The sequence below is a fragment of the Pholcus phalangioides genome, unplaced genomic scaffold, assembly GCF_987345545.1.
Source record: "Pholcus phalangioides strain wild (caught in Gottingen) unplaced genomic scaffold, Ppha-v1.0 ptg000002l_1, whole genome shotgun sequence".
NCBI lineage: Eukaryota > Metazoa > Arthropoda > Arachnida > Araneae > Pholcidae > Pholcus > Pholcus phalangioides.
The window spans coordinates 17,341,749-17,361,816 of NW_028301595.1; the positions used below are offsets into that span (position 1 = coordinate 17,341,749).

At 36.4% G+C, this 20,068-nt stretch overlaps 1 protein-coding gene across 1 annotated transcript in view; it reads right to left on the minus strand.

Moving 5' to 3' along the window:
* Window positions 1-19,559, minus strand: part of Sec24CD (COPII coat complex component secretory 24CD) — a 41,180-nt gene extending 21,621 nt beyond the window's left edge. The window contains exons 1-6 of the mRNA XM_089239309.1: window positions 19,308-19,559; window positions 9,984-10,133; window positions 8,618-8,835; window positions 4,704-5,426; window positions 2,828-2,936; window positions 778-905 (exon numbers count right to left, since the gene is read on the minus strand). Of these exons, the coding sequence (XP_089095435.1) occupies window positions 778-905; window positions 2,828-2,936; window positions 4,704-5,426; window positions 8,618-8,835; window positions 9,984-10,119 (1,314 nt within the window). The 5' untranslated portion in view covers window positions 10,120-10,133; window positions 19,308-19,559. The remainder of the gene's footprint in view (window positions 1-777; window positions 906-2,827; window positions 2,937-4,703; window positions 5,427-8,617; window positions 8,836-9,983; window positions 10,134-19,307) is intronic.
* Window positions 19,560-20,068: the final 509 nt, after the last annotated feature.

Genomic DNA, 20,068 nt, shown 5'->3' on the forward strand with positions numbered 1-20,068 from the left:
CTCTTACTTTCTATGATATGCAATAAAGATATCAGGTCACCATGGTGACTGAAACATTGATATTGGTGCCAAAAACATTCTAATGGCAATATTTTTTTAAATTTGTCAAGCCCTGATGTAGTAAATGATAAAATTTAAGCAAGTATTTTTTCACTTTGAAAATCTCTCATTTAATGTCAACTAATAAAACTAAAATACAAATACAGCAAAAATCTAAATAAGATTCCCTTGGTAATCAACTGAACATTTCTCCAACACCAGTGGCTAGTTTACCACACACAGACTCCGGTCATGTAGCGCCATACGGCAGTTTCCAACCAGGGGAGTTGGGGGAGAAATGAACGTGGCATGTATCGGTGGTTGCCCCAGACTTGGTAGGTAACGAACTTGTTTCTGAAGTTCTTGCCCAGATTCGAACCCGGGGGCCTTGACGGTAATCTTCATAGTGGAAGACCAGCATCTTACTACTTCACCACTCGGGTGCTGACACCAGTGGCTGGCATCATCAAGAAATGTTCAATATAGAGAAATGTTGAGTTAATGTTCAAACGCAAAATGGTTCCTTAGCCCAAGAGAATATCAGCTCGGGTAAAAGTGTCAGCAATGTTCTAACAAATATGATCTTAAATTTAAATCACATGCATTGTGTGTATATATTTCTTTAAAATGACAGATAGAGCAGAATCTTTAGCTGGTCAATTTAGACATATTCTACTATATAGTCTTCTCTTAAATGCATACATTCTTTAGCACTTCTACTTGATATGACATACTCACCTCTCCTTCATGAAGACGAGCAAATGGACTGAAACTGATGGCAAAAGGGACACTAGTTTGTTTCAGGAGATCAGCTGAAGTAGGCACAGTATAGATCGTGGATCGCATGAATCGGGGGTTACATATACCTATAGAATGTTGACAATAAAATATGTATAACATCTTTCCTTCTCTTCACACAAAAATAATATAACTATGGCAAGTACAAATGAAAAAAAAAATTTAAGAAATAAATAAACCTTCCAGTCTACATATTTTTAAAGTTTCATTGGGTACTATAGTACTTTGGCCTAACAGTGTTTCTACTTGCAATGTTTCTTCTCATATTTTTTAAATACTTGCATAGACCTTTTGTATCTTCTGTGACAATGTAGTGAAATGCCATCATACATAGCAACAATGTATGTACATATACAGTAGACCAGAGCAGGGACTTTACGCCTCAAAGGTTTTTTGAAAATATTCTTTGTTAAACAGCTCTGGGAGCCGGCAGAGCTCATAGATAAACATTGAATAGGGAAGAGGGGTGCCACAGGTAGAAAAAGTTCGAGAACCCCTGGGCAAGAGGGTCTTCAACCTGCAGCTAAGTTAGGAATTATAAAGTTTATCTTGAAATATGTGCAATATTTTTATTTCGAGACTTCCTTTTTCTAAATTTCTAAAACCGTACAGTTCAGAATTACATAGCAAATATTAAGTACTTGGAGGTCAGCAAATATGAATAAGATCTGGTTTTGGTATGAAAAGGATGCTTTTGATGGTATGGGTGGGGTAGGGAGTGAGTATTTATAGGACTTCAGTCTATCCAGCCAGCCCTCCCGTCACATTAGGCCAAATAGCCCAGAGTCTACTGTATATATATCATGTTCACAATCATGTGGTTCCTCATTGTTTTATTGAATTAATATAAAAAAAACATTTCTATATATTCTGTTATACCATGATACCTAGGTTAACAAAGATTTGTTCCGGAATCATGTTTGTTAGCCAAAACACGATTTCACATAGGTTTCCCACGAGAAATTGTTTGATTTGTTCCAGATTCTGTCCAAAGTTGGAAGATAAGTTTTTTTAAAACAAAGAGAGACACTATAAAAAGACAGAAACTGACTGAAGGCTTAAATGAACAGCTTAAAAATTGGATAAATGAGAATCTATAGAGAGATGAAGATATTTTTATTTTCCAGTATGTACACAATCAACACCAGCTTAAAGGCTACTGACGCTTGTGTTAACAATACCCAATCATGTTCGTAGGTGCCCCCATCCCTCTGTGATTTGGTCAGCTCATTTCTGGTCTGATGCATGCAGATAGAAAAGATATTCTCTTAGAGTGTCCAGACTTCAGTTCGATGCTCGGTCTTGCACTGAAAGAATATGTGCTTTGAAATCATAGGATTCTTTTCTTTAATGCATTTTCTATTAGCTGAATCCGTCATTTTACATGAAATGATTCAAAAAACTTTCAGAAAGAGAACTGTAGGTACATCAGGAACAAAGATTTAGAGGTGGACTTGAGTTAATTGGGGTCTGGTGATAGTAATTCTGGTAATTGGCAACAAAATTCAGCTCACAATGCAGCTGTTTTATGTTAGCACATGCATCCATATCAACGAAAATTTTCATTAGCCAAAAAATTAAGATAAGGTATCACTGTATTGTAGTTAGGTTATTAAGTAGGGATAAACCATGTCCTTATTCACATTTATGGTCTTCTGTGCTTGAGAAATAGAACACTTCTTTCCTTGCCATAGCATGTGACAAAGGAAAACACTTTTCCCTATTTCTCGTCAACAACGTGTCAAAATAAAGACATATCCTATTACTTGTGTGTAAGCTGGATACCCTCCCCTCCTGAAAAGTGTTTTTTTCTTGAAAAAAATGAATCCTTTTTTAGTCTATCTCTCGTACCCCTAATATAGGAATGAATTTTTGAATAAAAGCTTAGCTTGTATACAGTAAAAAAAGTTGAGATAAATTCATTGAATAGTCTACAAAAGCTGGTTATTTCTATAAATAACTTTTTTTAGGAAATATTCAAATAGCATACCTCCATCAGAACAAACAAAGTCTGTAGTAACTAGTGGAGGAACTTGACCTTTTGAATTTGTTACAAATGAACCAGTATGCAATTTTCTATCATCTTCAATGACTTGAATCTATATGCAAGCAAGGGAAGAAAAAATTGAAATGAGAGAAACACATTAACTAAAAAAAATATGTTACGATCAAAGTGTAAGCCTGAGCCAGAACAATCATGCAGGTGAGATACTAACAAGAATTCATGCATTCAAAAATTTCCTGGTCTAAAAGGTATATAGCATATACGAAATCAAATTTATTAGTTCTAATTAAGGGTCACAGTGGTGGTCATGTAGTCATAACAATGGACTCACATCACAAGGACCAGTGTTTGAATCCCACCGTTACCACAGTGGTGGTTTTCTGTGGTTCCCAACCCCAAAGCAGAATGTTTAGCACTGGTCTGCGACGAACCCTCAGCTGACTGAAAATGTTCTGCGGTAAAAATCCCCATAAATGTAATAATGTTTTTTTTTTCACTTTTTCTTAAAATTCTTCCAAATTGTTCTGCAGTAGCGCTAATTGTTCTGCGACATACGTCACTGATTTTGGCACATTCTGCTTTGGGGGTTCCCAACTTCAAGGAATGAATGCAAGCAACAGACTTACAATGGTACAATTATTCAATCATGCACTTCACTCATAGTTAGAAGAATTGGTGGCAGATGGCAGCACGACATGCACCAATTTATTCAAAATTCAGCAGAGGAATGTGGACGAGATGCATGTATAGTTTAATCATAATAGTTCTAATTAAGGGAAATTTGTTTCTTTTAGTAGAAACTTCCCATTTAAAAACTATCCAATGCTAGACTTCACTGGTGAAGAAAATTAATGAACATCCTTTATTGAAATTTGTGATGCACAACAAGGCACTAAAATACAGTTGATTCTATTTAAAAAGTCCCAGCCCATTACAGAAAAATTGCCTGTTTCAAAAGTTTTCCCTCTCTTGATAGGTTTTTATTGCATGGTGACAATGGCATCTCAAGCCAGATTCCCAGAACTACTACTAAACCATACATGAACCTTGTTCATTTTCGTCAGGGGAACTTCTAACAAATTGGTACATGTTGGAATACGCATATATGTGTTGCAAACCAAATGTGAAGTTTGTTTCTGTGAAATGCTTGTTATAAATCTGCCATCTATTTTTTGAACCACGAGTGAAGTGCAATGGTTGAATATTTGTACCGTTGTAGGCTTGGTGCTCTCTGTGGTGAAGATTCTTGGAGCTGAAGAAATAAAAAATTTAGGGGAAATTATATTATATAATTCACTAAAATAGGGCTTGACAAATCTCAAGCACCATGTTAACTAGAGATTAAATACTGGCACGTAAGGTTTTCCAAATGTGATTGATAAATTAGAGTCTAAAGATGACAAAAATATTTTTGATTTTATTATATATTTTTTAACCATGAGAAGGGATTATGACATCCCAAAAAAGTTTAAAAAAATAATTTAGGTCCACTTTTCTTGAGGGAAAAACCATGCTTGGTGTCTAGATGGTTTTTCCTTTTGTTAAGCTCCTGGACTATAAACTTTTTAATTCTGTGACAGATATTTATACCTTGGTTACGTGTTCAGGTAGCTCATAATTCAAAAATTTTTATTGGTATAACATCTAAAAAATTTATATCCAAATTTACCACCACAACCTGAATTTAGCCAGCCACTTTTTTTTAATCTACTTTTTTGCAGCTTGTTTTTAACCATTTATATTTACCAAACAAATAATATTTTGAACAAATTTTGTCAAAGGCTGATCACATTTGCCAATGCTAAGAAAATGTATAAAAATAAATACAAAAGAGAAAAAGGAAAAGCATATCAATACATACTGGACTTGGCATATGGTCAGGATCCAACCGCCTACTCTGAGCAGGTGCTGTTGCTGGCATCGGAGCAGCAGGCATACGGTTCTGGGGAAGACCAGTATTCTGTGGCACATACTGCTGCTGCTGAGATGACGGTGGTGGTTGCATTCCTGGTCCAGGAGGTGGCTGTTGCTGAGACATTGGAGGATAACGCCCTTGCATAGGCATCTGAGAATACTGTGGTGGAGCAGTCATAGGGCCAGATGGTCCATTTGCTTGACTACCATATGGCATATGCATCGGAGCAGCATTTGGAGATGCGCCATCACCAACTCCAGGAAAATATGAACCATTTTGCAAGCTGCCATCACCCACCAAATCATTTGATACGGGCGGGGGACCCAACGAATGGCTGTTGTATAATCCACTCACTGGAGTTTGCTGTGGTGGTCGATTTGCAACTCCCTGTTGTGGAAATCCCTGTGGTGCAGCACCAGTCTCACCTGCGGCATAGTTTGGTGCTCTGGGTGGCATTGGTGGATGAGATAGTCTGTACTGACCAGACACCGAACTGTTGAATGATGCTGGATAGGGCTGTCTGGGAATATCTGATTGTGATGGCTGAGTCGGTAAAGTAACAGGGAGTCTTTTCTGGGTCTGCATAGATGTAGGAGGAGCGGGGGGAGGTGTATATGCACCTGTAACTCCACCCTGGCCCACATTGAGATTGCTGAATCTCTGAGAAAGCTATGAGGGGGAAAAATAGTTTAAAACAAACCATTTTAAAAGCAAGCTCTTACAAAATACTCCAGTTTTTCAAAAGAAACAAAAATATTTCTAATACGAAATTTAAAAAAATATTTTTTTAGCCAATTAGTTTTTTTTAATGACTACTTGAATATTAATAAGAGGTAAAATATAAACTGCTGGAGGAGAAATAACTAATGATGACAGGGAAGAAAGAGCAATGAACACCCCAGATTTGGTGAGAGATCAAGCTACAAGTGTGTGGTGTCTACATATGGTTAGAGTATGGGGCATATGTGACTAGCTCAGTGTTTGTATCTTCTTCACCAGCTGATTAATCATGAACGCTCTTCAAGTCATTCTAGGCATCCCTCCGCTAAGCCTGAAGATGAGGCAAAAAGAATCAGAATCCTGCAGCTCTGAAAGCTACCAATCTAGGGAACGAAACACTGGAGTCAGAAAAATGCATCAGCTGGTTAACAAATCTCGCAAAAGACCTTCTGACACACAGAGGGTCAACTTGAACACATTTTTTATGGACAGATCAAGGATAGAGAGGGCCACAGAAGAAGCCTACATATGCACAGAGGACCATCAAGAAAACATGGAAAGCAAAGCTGCACCCTGAAGACTCTGTGTATCAAGCCGAGCTTCTCGCCATCCTCGAAGCAACTAGAGAGGCCACAAGGCTGAAAGTCCTGGCCCACATCAGGACAGACAGCCTCTCAGGAATAATGTCCATCCTGAACTCGATTACAAGGCACCCGATGGCCCAAAAAATTTAGAAATTGCTCCTCAGCAACCCTCACATCAAGATTTCTAAGGTCAAAGCTCACATGGGCCTGTGGGGACAATGAAGCTAATTGCTGTGCAAAAGAAGTCACCAAAGATGGAAACCCCCTCCCCAACAACATGAAGCCCCTCCCCCCCATCTGTTGCAAAATCATCCAGACTCTAGAGGGAGATGCTACTAGACTGGCTGGTTGAGTGGGGTGACCCAGAGGCCATTGAGATCTAGCCATGAGGTAATTCCTCAGATTAAGACCAAAAACAGGAACTGGTCCAGAGACGTCATTATGTTTACAATGGGTCACAGCCTGTTCTCTGCCAAACCAGAGATGGTTTAAATCATAGTTTCTCAACCTTTTTTGTCCCATTGTCCCCTTCTGAATTTTTTCCCCCATCGCCCCCCCCCAAATGCAATCGAACCCATAGGATCCAATGTTATACCCGTAACTTCTACCGCACCCCTGGAACTTTCCATCACCCCCAAGGGGAGTCAGCACCCACATTGGGAATCACTGGTTTAAATCCATCCCCAACAACTGCTACAGCTGTGGAGAGATTGGAACCAAGCTACATTATGCCACCTCTTGTCAGCATACAAAGTAATTTCACTACCGAGCCCCATCAGAAGCTCTAGAGAAGGAATGGATGCTAAACATCCTAAAGCGACTAGACTCTATCAAGAAACTTTTAAGACTGATGAAATTTCTGGAAAATAACCTGGAGAAAGCAAAAATGATCGGACCAGATCTGGACAAAAAAGGGCCCAGCACCATTTCAGTAGAACCTAGACAATCAACCAGACTGAGGGGAAAATGACAGCTCCTTCTTGCTGAAGACTCAGATTCTGACTAGCACAAGTTCTGCGGAATTGCACACTGATTACTGTCAAAGGGTTCCTTAATGGTACCCCTCCCCCCCCCCCAAATAGTTTGCACACTATCTCATTTTTTATTATTAGTCCAAACTCGTCTGTTTTGCATGCCATGATGATTCATATACATTCTACAAAGGTTCTTGATTTCATGTGTCTTATCTGTGTATATTCATAGTATTTGTAATTCGAGAGAATAAAATTTTTTCAAAGCGGACACACTCTTCGGGACAATGTGCTTAAATTGCGCAAGCAACAGAGCCTGGCTGTGTTTGGTAAGTAAGCTGATTAACCATTACTGTGGTCACTCATCTGATAGGGACATACTACATCATGTGTGGGAGAAACTTCATTACAATGTTCATGTTAGCTGAATATTTTGAAAGAGAGGCACATGTGAAGCATCTGTTGTATTTCAAGGGGAAAAAAAGCTTTACAAGTTTTTTTTCTATGAAATTGTATCATTTTGTTGATTAATACACCTATAATAGAATTTTTGGACAGCTCACCTAATATAAAGAATTAAAACAATTATTTGCAGCAGGGATGCTCAACATTTTGGAAAGTTTGGGGGGGGGGTCACTCAAGTGTTTTTGATAATTTGTCACAGGCCACTCAAGTCATTAGATGACTGTTCATGGGCAGCAACAAAATAAAATGGTTCATAACTTTTTTTACATTATTTTGAATGTGATAATGTAGGTTTAAACGACAATCATGATCATCATTTCCCTTGAATGGATTTTGATGTAGATTTCCCCAGAATAGCAGGCTATTAACATCCACAATAGAAACTAACTATAATGGAAGGCCTTGACGGATATCCTTTGTTCAATCAAAATCATGACAATAAGAACGGATGACATCTCTGTCAAATACTGACTTCATTTACAAGGGACTCTATAAGTGTAACTGGTATAAGCCTATAGCGATACTCTCACATATCAGATTTCAAATCAATCGTTTTTGTCACACATTATTAATTACAGTATTTCCCTGCACTAGCCAGCATGCCACCAAACTAAAGGGACACCAGATTTTTGAATGTTGGGGTCTGGTCCGTTCCCGGCATGAGCGAAGTTTAATAAGGATCACACTATGCATTCAGTCAATTTTTATAATATATATATTTAAGAATTTCCTGGAAAGCTGGCTAATATGAGGGAATACGGTAATAACATTAGGTACAGTCTTGGGCCAGGCAACATAAAACTTCTGTCTCATTTGGCCTGTTCGCTACAGGTTGAGCATGTATGATTTACAACAACTAAATATTTGGAGACACAGTGAAAAAACAAAATACAGTAAAGTCTCTATACAACTAAAATGTTTCATTTTGTCAAAAAATTTGTTGTCGAGAAAAAATTTTCAGGGTAAAGGGAATTAAGGAAAAATATGAACATTATAACAAAAACATCATTTCATACTTGAAAGTATTTTTACATAGATACTACTCTGTAAGTATTAAATTAATATTCATTGTAAACATAGCACAAACATAGCACAAAAATTGTATTAAAAGAAGAATTACTTGATCTGTTGGTGCAGAAGGGACTGATTGCATGAGTGGAGAAACTGCTGCCTGATTATAACCAGGCATTACACCACTGAATTGTGGAGGTTGCGAAGCTACCGATGGTCCATTCTGTACATTTGAATTTGGTGCTCCATAAGATGGTTGTGGGAAAGCTTTTCCTACTGGTGGGGGTCCTGTTATGGGTTGCTGAGGTAGTGATGGCGGCCCATATCCTTAAAAAAATATAATAATATAATGGTTTTTCTCTCAAAAAACTAAGAATTTGTAACATAACTACTGGATGGGGGGCTTGGGGGGGGGTTTTTTTCTTCTATTCCAAGGTACTCAAAATGAAAAAAATTATGACAATCTTATTTTGAAATTTGTAATTTTCGTGACAAACTTAGAATAATCTCAAACTTCACTGGATCAGTAGAGAAGCAATTTTATTTCTTCTAGGCTATCATAATATAAAAATGTATTAAGCTAAAAACTGTTTAAAAAAAACCAATATTTTTTTATAAAAGTGATTGTGCAAGTCTCTTGGCGGCAAATTACTATAGAACTGTTGATCCTAGAGGCATATTTCCAATTAGAAAAAATATCCAAATAATGTGTAGACCTCAAACATTCATTCATATTGTAAGGGATTGTATAAATATTAAAATGCAAAACTTTTTATACCCTGTCCTCAAAAAATCAATTAGAAAGTTGTTGCAATGTCTCTTCTGAGTCCAACAAAAAGTTGCAAGTTTATAAGTGCAATATTCGCTGAGATATTTGAATTTAAAAATTGGAGGTCGGAAAGAACAAATAAAAGAAATAAGCATTGTCCTTTCTTTCTTTACCAAATTTTTTGTCACAAACATTACATATACAAGTTTTTCATTTTAGTAACTATACTTGCAATATAAATGATGTATCTGAAGTCTACACATTATGAGGATATTTTTTCTAATTAGAAGTATGCCTCTAGGACCAATGATTGATCAGTAATTTGCGACCAAGGGACTTAAGTAATCACCCTGTATATTTACTAGAGCACAGGTTCTCAAACTGTGTACTGCGGCATCCTGGTACACCTACAACCTCTGTCAGGGACGCCGTGGATAGGTGACCCTGACAAAGGCTTTTCAAAAATATTCTTTGTTAAACAGCTCTAGGGCGCAACGAGTAGAAAAAGTTTAAGAACCCCTGCACTGGGGGAAAAGAAATCCAGAATCTTGAAACAAAACTTCTGGGAAACTGGGAATGGGAACTTCTAAAAAAAGGATCCACTTTGGAAAGTTAGTCCTTATGAAAATCATTTGAACTTTTTAAAATAATCAATATCATACTCTTTAACTGGGACTTGTATCTTTCATATAACGGATATACTCACCAGACGAACCATGCATCTCATCATATCCATTGTAACTCTGTGGCTGTGACACTGGACTTGGACCATAGGATGGATGAGGCAAAACATTGCTTGACCGTGGTTGTTGCACGTTCGGCCCACTATAACTTGGATTCATTTTTTATATTTCAGCTGCAAGAAAAGTTTGTTTTAATGGTTTGCATTACAGCACAGCTCCTGATTTTAAATTTTTTATCGTTAATCCAAACCAGAGAAAAAGATATTCTGGTTTTTTCTTCTCAAAGCATTCTTCAAAAACATGTGAGCTGGCACATTTTTGTCATAAAAAAATGAAACCTCAAGTTCGTTTTAGGATGCTTTCAGACCCTCTTCAAGATAGGTCATGTGTACTATACAGAGGTGGGTTTTTGACACACCAGCAAAATCATCAAAAAACCTAACTGAATGCTCTTGGAAAATGTCTTGAACACAATAGGTATGGGGCCGTTCAAGTATTACGCCATCATCGATGGTGGGGGGGGGGGGGGGGGGTTCCAATTTGCTGACTTTTGATGACAAGGGGGGGAGGTTTGGATAATGCTTACGTCAGCAACTACCCTTTATGAAAATATGAGTTAAGATTCAGAGGGGCAGAGCTGATGACGAAATTTTGCTGACAAGGAGGGGAGGGGGTCAAAAATGGCTAAAAATTTGCTTACGTAATACTTGAACGGCCCCTATATAATATGACACAAAACTTGCTTTTTAAATATTACAATGTTTCATTTTTAAACATTAATTATAATTAAAACAAAATATTAATTATAATTTGCAGTTTTGAATTTTTTTTATATAAAAAGAAACATCTACAACCGATTCTCAAAATGGGACCCATGCCCCACAGGGGGTGCAATATGATTATTTGAGGGAGATAGGATTTATGAAAATTCATATTTGATTAAAAAAATTCTCAGAATTAATGAAAAATTTACATTTATTGAAAAAATAGTTTCTGAAGTAATGGAAATTGATATTCGATAATGAAATAATTTCAGAACTAAAGAAAATCTATATTTAATGAAAAAACAATTTCCAAATGAAATAAATTCATATCCAATGACAAAAATAATTCACAAATTAATGAAATGTAATATTGAATGACGAAACAATTTAAGTATCAATGAAAAAATTCATATTTAATGGGAAAAAATGATCTCAGAATAAGTAAAATTCTCCAGTAATATATGGCTCCATATTTGCTTTGAAGAGCCCTGGGCCCCATTGGATTTACCCATTAAAACGCTACTGTGAGAATCAAGATAGGGGCCATTAGGATTCATGTAGAAATTTTTTTTTAACCCACACTTTTCTTAAAGGTCAAAAACTCATGCTTTAGACCAGGTTATGGCGCTTTCCAAGTTTTGGGCTTCCTTCACATATTTTTTTTTGGGGGGGGGGGGATACAGGTTAATTTAAGGTTTTGGGAGAGCACAGAAAGAATCTGTTCAAAGAAATTTCGAGTTTTTAACTTTCATAATTTCCCTCAAAACGACTCATCCGAACACAACCAAATTTTCAGGATATCTTGATGAGACCATGGGAGAGAAATTTTTGTAATGCACAATAGTTCAATTTTTGACCACCAGGTTAAAAAAAATGTTTTTTTAAAAAAAATTGCATTTTCAATTTTCCCATGGTCCATAAACCGTATATACCAATTTTTAATGGAATGTGTCCTCCAGAATGGGTTCTACATAGGTCAGGGTAGTGTCAGTATACTGAAACTACTCCGATCTATAAATAGTGTCCATTTTGGAGGACGCATTCTATTGAAACCTAAGTTCCTTTCACAACCTTTGTGTTTTCTGTAGTAGTTGTTGATGCAAGGGTCAACCAGAACAAAGAATCCTCTTTGAAGAAAATTTTCCATTGTTTAAATCAGGGCTGGACAAATACGAGGCACCAGGCCACCATGGCAACTAGAAAATCTATATTGGCACCTAAAATTTTCTGTATGTGAATGCTAAATTGAAGTCCATGAATGACACAAAATTTTCTGATACATATATACATGAAAGTGTCTTATAACATACTGAAAAGGATATAAAATCCCAGAAAAGTAAAAAACATTGGGGGGGGGGGGTGGCGCCCCCATCATTAACCCAAGTTTCCCCCTATGCCTATCTCCGCCTATGTATATATTGAAGGCAAAAATTTCTGATGTTAAGTGGGTAACATGGGGGAGGGGGGGATGCTATAACAGGGTTCTACTGTATTTGATTTAAGTGTCACGTAAAACTAGTTTTTATTTGAAAACAAAATTTTAATTTATCCTCTCTTTGGAACAAAGACTTGTTAAGCAACTAGTCTTGATCTCAACATGATACAATGCAGTAGCCACAGTAACTAAAAAATAGGTATTGGCACACACACAAACAAAAGTTTTTTGACGATAACAAAATTTGAGTCAAGGACATAGGTGTCAATTCACAGAATAGAAAAAGCTGTAGGTTATCAGATGATGAAACATTTCCACCAAAGAAAACATATCATACCAATAAGAGGGAAAACTGGGGGAAATTTCCTGGGTTTACAGTGACCATATGACCCATTTTCCCATATTTTTCACTCCTGATTTTTTTTTACAAAAATGTCCCGTTTTTTCCATAATGCCTACTTGATTTTTTTATCCTTTGCTGAATTATTTTGCCAACTCAAACGAAAATTATGTCTATACATATTGCATCTCATATTAGTCAAAAAATTTTTTTAATTAAAATTCATTTCAATCCGCTGTTATTTGCAGTAGCTCTTCAACTCAGGCCATTGGTCATTTTTCAGTGATTTCAGCAATAATTGGCAACTTTGCATACTTTTGGCATCATATTTGGCAATAATTGCTGATTTCCCATACTTGAAATCCTGATTTTGCTTATTTTTCCTGAGAAAATGTGGTCAGCCTCGAATTGCAAGGATTGAAAGAGTATTTTCTTAAGGGACTTCATGGGAATAACAATTTGAAGATTTTCCTATAAAGATACGAAAAATTAGAAGAATCCAGTTTCCAAACGAAAGATTTTAATAAGGTCCAATAATTCGAAGCATTGGCACCTATGCAAAGATACAAATTATTCTGAATTCACATTAGCCTTTGTTCTAAATCTACGAACCCGACTGGGTTGTGTACCTACGTAGTATACAATTAAAATATCTTCAGTGTCTCACCTTGCTTTAAATTCTGTTTCATCTGATTTTGAAGTTGTTCATTTATGCCTTCAGTCAGTGTTTTTCTCTTTTTTACAGTGCTTCTTAATGTTTTACGAAAACATATCTTCTAAAATTTGGGTTGTGTGTGTACTTGGTACGAACTAAAACAATTTTTTTCATAGAGATCTATGGGAAATGATGTTTTGGCTAATGAATGCGATTCCGGAAGAAATTATTGTTAGCCGAGGTATTATTATAGTCTTTTTTCAACTTAACTGGGATTAAATTACCTTTTCCAGGACGGGAGACATACTAAAGGATTCCAAAATGTCATCAGGGGTCTGTCCAGATTTCCTCCCCCCCCCCCCATAGGGTCCTGTTTTTGTGAAATGGTCATTAATTTTGTAAAAAAAAAAGTAATTTTGTGGGAAGCAAAATAATCTAGTTAATTTATTGCAAAAGAAATCAAATGCCAAATTCATGGTTTCATTAATATATATATTTTGTGAAGGGCCCATTTTTCGAATCCGGAATTTTGTGAAGGGTCTGGAAAACAGACCCAGATTTTGGCTGGCCAGACTCCTGGATGTGTTCCCTCAGATGCAAATTTAGGTATTGATAATCAACAGGGTTTGACAAAATAAAAATTCAGATACCAAGTAATATTTTTGCAAGAGGGAAACCGTCGAAAATGATTTTTTGACTCCATTTTAGATGTCAGTAGACAAACTGACATGAACCCAGAAAAATTCAATATTGACCTCCACTTTAGTAATGAAATAGAGGAGATTTTCAGGACCATTACCATTTTTTTAATCACATTTACGACCTGTTGGATGGAATTTGTGAAGTCCCAATTTCTACTTCTTGGATTCTAATATCATAATTTCACCATTATCAAAGCCAGGACCTTCAGAAGCACTTATTACGCCATACATGCACCTTGGAAATTCCCCACAGGAATGTTTATATACAACACATTTATGCATGCCAGTCCCAAAGTAGAATATTTTGCATCGTTCTGCAACAAACCCTCGGTTGGCAGGCGATGCTCTGCGGTAAAAATCACCATAATAGTTTCCTACACTTTTTCTTGAAATTTCTCCAGATTTTTCTGCATATTCTGCTTTGGGGCATACCAGAATATGTTGTGCGTGTGTATGTGTGACCTCAATATATCCATGATGTCAGAGTTATGCATGTTTCTTGCTCAACAAACGCTGCCATCTGCGTACCATATTGGAAGCGAAAATGACAGAAGCCGGATTTTTGTGTTTATATAGATATAGCATTGAAAGTATGTCTGCTCTGTGTTAAAATACTTTTTTTGAATGGGAGACCAGCTCACATTTGAGCCTCAAGGTTAGAAAACCACAAAAAAAAACTTCAGCAAGCCAGGTCCCAGCAAAAATCTCTTACAGCAAAAAATATGCAAACATTCATATTTCGAATAGAACACACATCTGAAGTTTCCATTGGCTATTTACATAATCACAAAAACATTTTTTAACCAATGGGAAAGAACTTAAACATTACTTGCCATTTGGCAAATGAACACCATTTATTTAGAGAATTATACCTTTTAATTATCGTCAAACTGAACATGTTATAGTTATTGAGCATAATGACGATATGCAATGGAAACCGTCTACTCAAAATGGGAGGGGGGAATCATTTGCAGTTCTCGTATGTGTTATCTTCAGACTCAAATTCTTTCTCACTTAATCATACATAAAAGTTGAGGCATAAATACCAATTTTCTTTTTTGAATGCCATGGCAAATGAGATTTTTTAAGCCCAGGTATGTTTTCCTGTGCCCGAGTGGCGTGGTGGTAAGATGCTCGTCTACCCCTGACGGTTGTCGTCACGGTCACAGGCTCAAACCCAAGAGAATATATAGTAACGATATTTTCCCCAACAAGCTTGAGGCAACCACTGACCGACAACACCATCATTTCCAACCCATCTCATTAATCACAATACAGCGATATGGCCAGAGTTGGTGTTTGGTAAAGTAGTAGGTATTAGGTATGTTTCCCTTGAAAACACCAGATTACTAGGCATATAATAAGATAATTCCCATCCATAAAACAGGTTCACTGCCCCACCCTTTTAATTTTAGATCTATTGCAATCACCTCCTCTTGCTGCAAGCTCTTTGAACACATATGCCAAGGAAATCTGTACCCACCTCAACTCGATTAACTTTTTCTTCCCTAACCAACATGGATTTAGATCATTGTTATCTGTATCTACCCAGTTAACACTTTTCATACATGACTTAACAGACACCATTGACAAAAACCTTCAATCCGATATCATTTTCCTAGATTTTTCTAAAGCATTTGACAGGATGCACCACAAACTTCCACTAAAACTTTCAAACCTTGGTCTAAACGTTCAACTGCTTAAATTGGTGGAGGCCTTTCTCATTAACCGCAAATATATATTCTCCCTGCTCTCTCCCATACCCAAACCAACATAGACAAATTAGAATCTATCCAAAATAAGTCCCCTGGCTTCATTTTTAACTGTTGTTGGTCTTCGTCTGTCTCCATATCGGAGCTCAAGAACCAACTCAAATATCCAACCGTTTTCCTCTCTTATACTTATCTCTCGTTTAACTTAAAATCCTCCATGGGTTTTTCAAAATATTGACACTTCCAACATTCTAATTAAACTCCCACATTTCTATGTTAGACTCAACCATTCCCAAGAATTACAGCCCATCTTTGCTTCTTCAGATTGTCACAAATTTAGCTTTTTCCCAAGAACTATTATCAACTAGAACAACCTACCACCAAATATTATAGATTGTACTACGATTTCCGAATTTTCCTGCATCACAATAGTTATTTTCATCATACATAACTTCCACATACTCTTGTATAGGCCTTGACGAAACAATGTTGAATAAATAAATACATAAATATGAAGAAGAGTGGTAAAATACAGCTGGATTCATAAGTACTGGAAGATTGCCACTATTTGAAATCTCTAAAATAATTGTCGAATATACAATGCAATCGTCTCCCCTTCCTGTGTAAACAGTTGAATCCTATAACTTATGTGGCGATTAACATAGGAACTTTCAGATTCCCCATGGTTTTCTTCATGTCTGTGCTTTTGGTTAGATTGACATATTATCAGTGTAAAACAAATAAATGGTGACTGCCAATATACAGATTACGTTTTTGTGACCAAATTTATGATAACTGCTAAACAGATTTGTTCTCAATATGGTTATACATGGTGCTGCATGTATCTTTCCTTGCCATTTGTTTTTAACCTGATGCTTTCCTTGTCCAATGTTTTTTTTTCCTATTAGCTTGTCGTTTATTACATTATTTATAACATAGGAAAATACAGTGAATGATTGAGTTTTTACTATGAAGCTATTAGACAAATGCTGCATACAAAAAATCTGCAGCAGATTTCAGCCCATCCAGCTGCAACCTGTGAAAAAAATCAACTCGCTCGGCCATAGCAATAAAAACAAGAAAAAACAAAAAAGAACTCCAAGCAAAACAATGCAACAGAAGAAATGGCATAACAAAAGAATGTTATTGCCAGATAACATATGGTAAATAACCAAGGAAACAATATGGCAACACCATGGCCGACTTGGCAGAAAGAGGTAATCCATATATTGGGACAAAGCCAAGTTCCCACGAAAGGGCTGATTAGTGAAAATATTGTTCTGACAGGTAACGGAGGTGCAATCAACTAAATTTTTAAATAAATACAGTAAATTTCTAGTGTATGGTATACTGAAGCTTGGTGGCCATTTTTTAAATGCCAGACCCAATTTGGCACTATTTGCTAGGGTTACCGGCAGAACAATAAGAACACCCAATAAAATTTAAAGATGTGCCAGAGAGGTTGGTGTTGGCAATGTCAAAAACTTGGCTGCAACAAGATATACCGTATAGCGGGAATTATCTAAACTCCAATTGTGAAAAGAAAGAAAAGGTACAATTCGTTTTTTTACTTCATGTGTTTAAAAAACATTATGAAGTGATTACTAAATAGCAGATACATAGGCAGGCGAAAGGAGTGATGGTATGTGCCCATCTCCCCAGTGAAAAAAATTTTATAATTTGCAAAGGCGGGAGGACAGGGTGGACATTCATACCCCCTCCATTCACACCCTCAGCGATTCTTCCCCCTCCCTCGTTTGAGGAGAATGTACCCACTTATGAAGTATAATCCATATCATCCCACAAATGGTGCCAAAGTTGGTGAGCATTTTAAAAAAATGTAGCCAAAGAATCCATTTATTGGGAATTTATCAAGGGCAAAACAAATATTATCATGTAGCATAGCAGCCACAATAGCTTATATTTTTTGCTGTGTGCACAAGATTTCACTGAATACGATACACTGGGGACCAAGAAAATATATTGTTGTCGATGGATTATTGTTACATCAAGAGTCTGTTACTCAACATCAGACTATAGCCATTTCCAAACAATCCCAAAGCAGAATGTTTAGCACTGTTCTGCGCCGAACCCTTTGGCTGACTGGAAATGTTCTGCGGTAAAAATCCCCATACATGTAATACTGTTTTTTTTTTGCACTTTTTCTTAAAATTCTTCCAAATTGTTCTGCAGTAACTGTAATTGTTCTGCGACGTATGTTGCAGATTTCGGCACATTCTGCTTTGGGACCAAACAAGATGAAAAATATCGTTGCAGAGGGATTTATCGTTATATAAAGTATCATTGTAGAGGGATTTGTCCTTATATTAAATATCAATATAGAGAGATTTGTCCTTATATTGAATATCAGGAACAGGTGCTGTATAATCCAGAGATTGGCGATTTCTGGCGACTTTTTTTTCCGGCGCCAAACATGTCCGATGACCTGATCAAAAGTCGCCAAGGCAGTTAGACACTGCGGACGCCGAAAAAACAATCGCCAGCATAGAAAACAATAATAAAAGCCCATTCAAATATAAAAAATATCATGAAACAAAATATAGTATATTTAAATAAACAACGGCCCTGCATGTTGAATAAGCATATTCTAGGTATAAAATAATTTAAAACCCAGACCTTTTCCGAGTATCCAGATTCTTTTAAATAAACAACGACGGTCATGCATGTTGTATAAATAAGCATACTCTAGGTATAAAAAAATTAAAACCCAGACTTTTTCCGGGTGTCCAGATTCTTTTAAATAAATAATGAAAATTAAATAAAATAACGAATATTATTAAGAAAAATAAATAAAAAGGATACAGTTTTACCGGTCGACGACAATGTTATCCGGTTCGTGTAATCCTAACGCTGGGAACGAAAAAAACTAAATGGCTGTTCAAGCATTTGAAAAGACACGCTAAAAACAACTAGCGAAAGGTAATCTGGAATAATCCAAGACAACAATGCTACTACACAAAGGGAAAAAACTCTGTTATCTGTTTGAATGGCCCGCGCTTTAAGAGCCATCTATAATGGATGGGTAATGGAAGCTTCTAGAAAGAACAATGACAACCCGGCAAAATAAGTGAGAGCACCGATAGGCAGAACTAAGAGCGCCCTTGGCGATCTGGATTATATCGGATTTGGCGGTCTGGATTATACAGCACCTGTACCGAATATCAATGTAGAGAGATTTATCGCTATATCAAGTATCGTTGCAACGAGGTTGCCAACAATACAAAACAGCCATGCACAAAAAACTGTATTCTCTACATAATCAGCATCTACATTATATATAATCCAATATCATTCATAGATAAAAATTACAGTACATGAAATCTAATACAGTAAGGTGAGGGACTAAAAGATTTAAACATATCAGTACATAACAGGCACACACTAAAACAATATGTTTATCATCTCAATTTCTCTATATATAATTCTTGAGATCCTTATATGTATACAAAACAACCAATATGTGGCTTATACATGAATAACTATGGCGTTTTGATCCAGCAATGTGGCCTTTATATAACACTGTAAATGACTCAATATGTGACCCATTAATAAAAACAATTTAGTCCAAGACTACCAATGTATCACTGGCCATTTATTTAGTCGCATAGAGTAACTAATTAACACGTGATAAAGTGGGTTTGTGAAAGGCGTATATTCTCACTCATCAATAACTTTTTTTTTCTTTCATCTAAAGTAAATAAATGGAATTGTATACACACCTTATCAATGAGATGTATAATGACATAAATCACGGATTCAACTGCTATTGATAAACCGAACACAAGCGCAAGCCCGAAGAATTAAAAATTTACTTAGTTCCCTCTAAAATAATTATTTGATTAAAACAAATTAACTGCTAAATAAATGACGTCTTTAATCTGTTATTATTTAGCGGGAGACGATTAAAAAGTTCTCTCATTAGACGCCGCCGCACACACAGCTGCTGACCTGACATGCCACGTAATGTCAGCAGATGTTGCGCAGTCGCCAACTCCGTGTCTCCCACATTTTTTCTCGTATATTTATGGAATTTTTTCGCGTGCATGGAAATTTTACTAAATAAATAAATAGCATCGTTTATCATACCAATGTTTTATTTGAATTTTTTTTTTTTTACCACATCCTGGGTTATTTTACGTCACAAGACTCTTTGATTTGATCTGACGCAGGCGCGCGGCAATTCGTCAATGAAATGAGAGTTCTTATTTACGAATATGATATTGCAAATATGAAACTTTATTTGATTCGCTGAAATTGAGAGTGGCTGATCGTATGACGCTTGAGGTTCGTCATAATCATCACCATCACGCATGATGACTAAACATTGATGAGGAACAAGCACAGAATGATCGTCATGAAAACTAATGTTTAATTAGCTGTCAAAATTGGCAGTTTCTGTCAAAATGCCAAAATTTAGGTGGATTTTTCATCGTATCTATATGCAATTCAGAAACTAAATTGGATTACTAGTTTCGAAAAT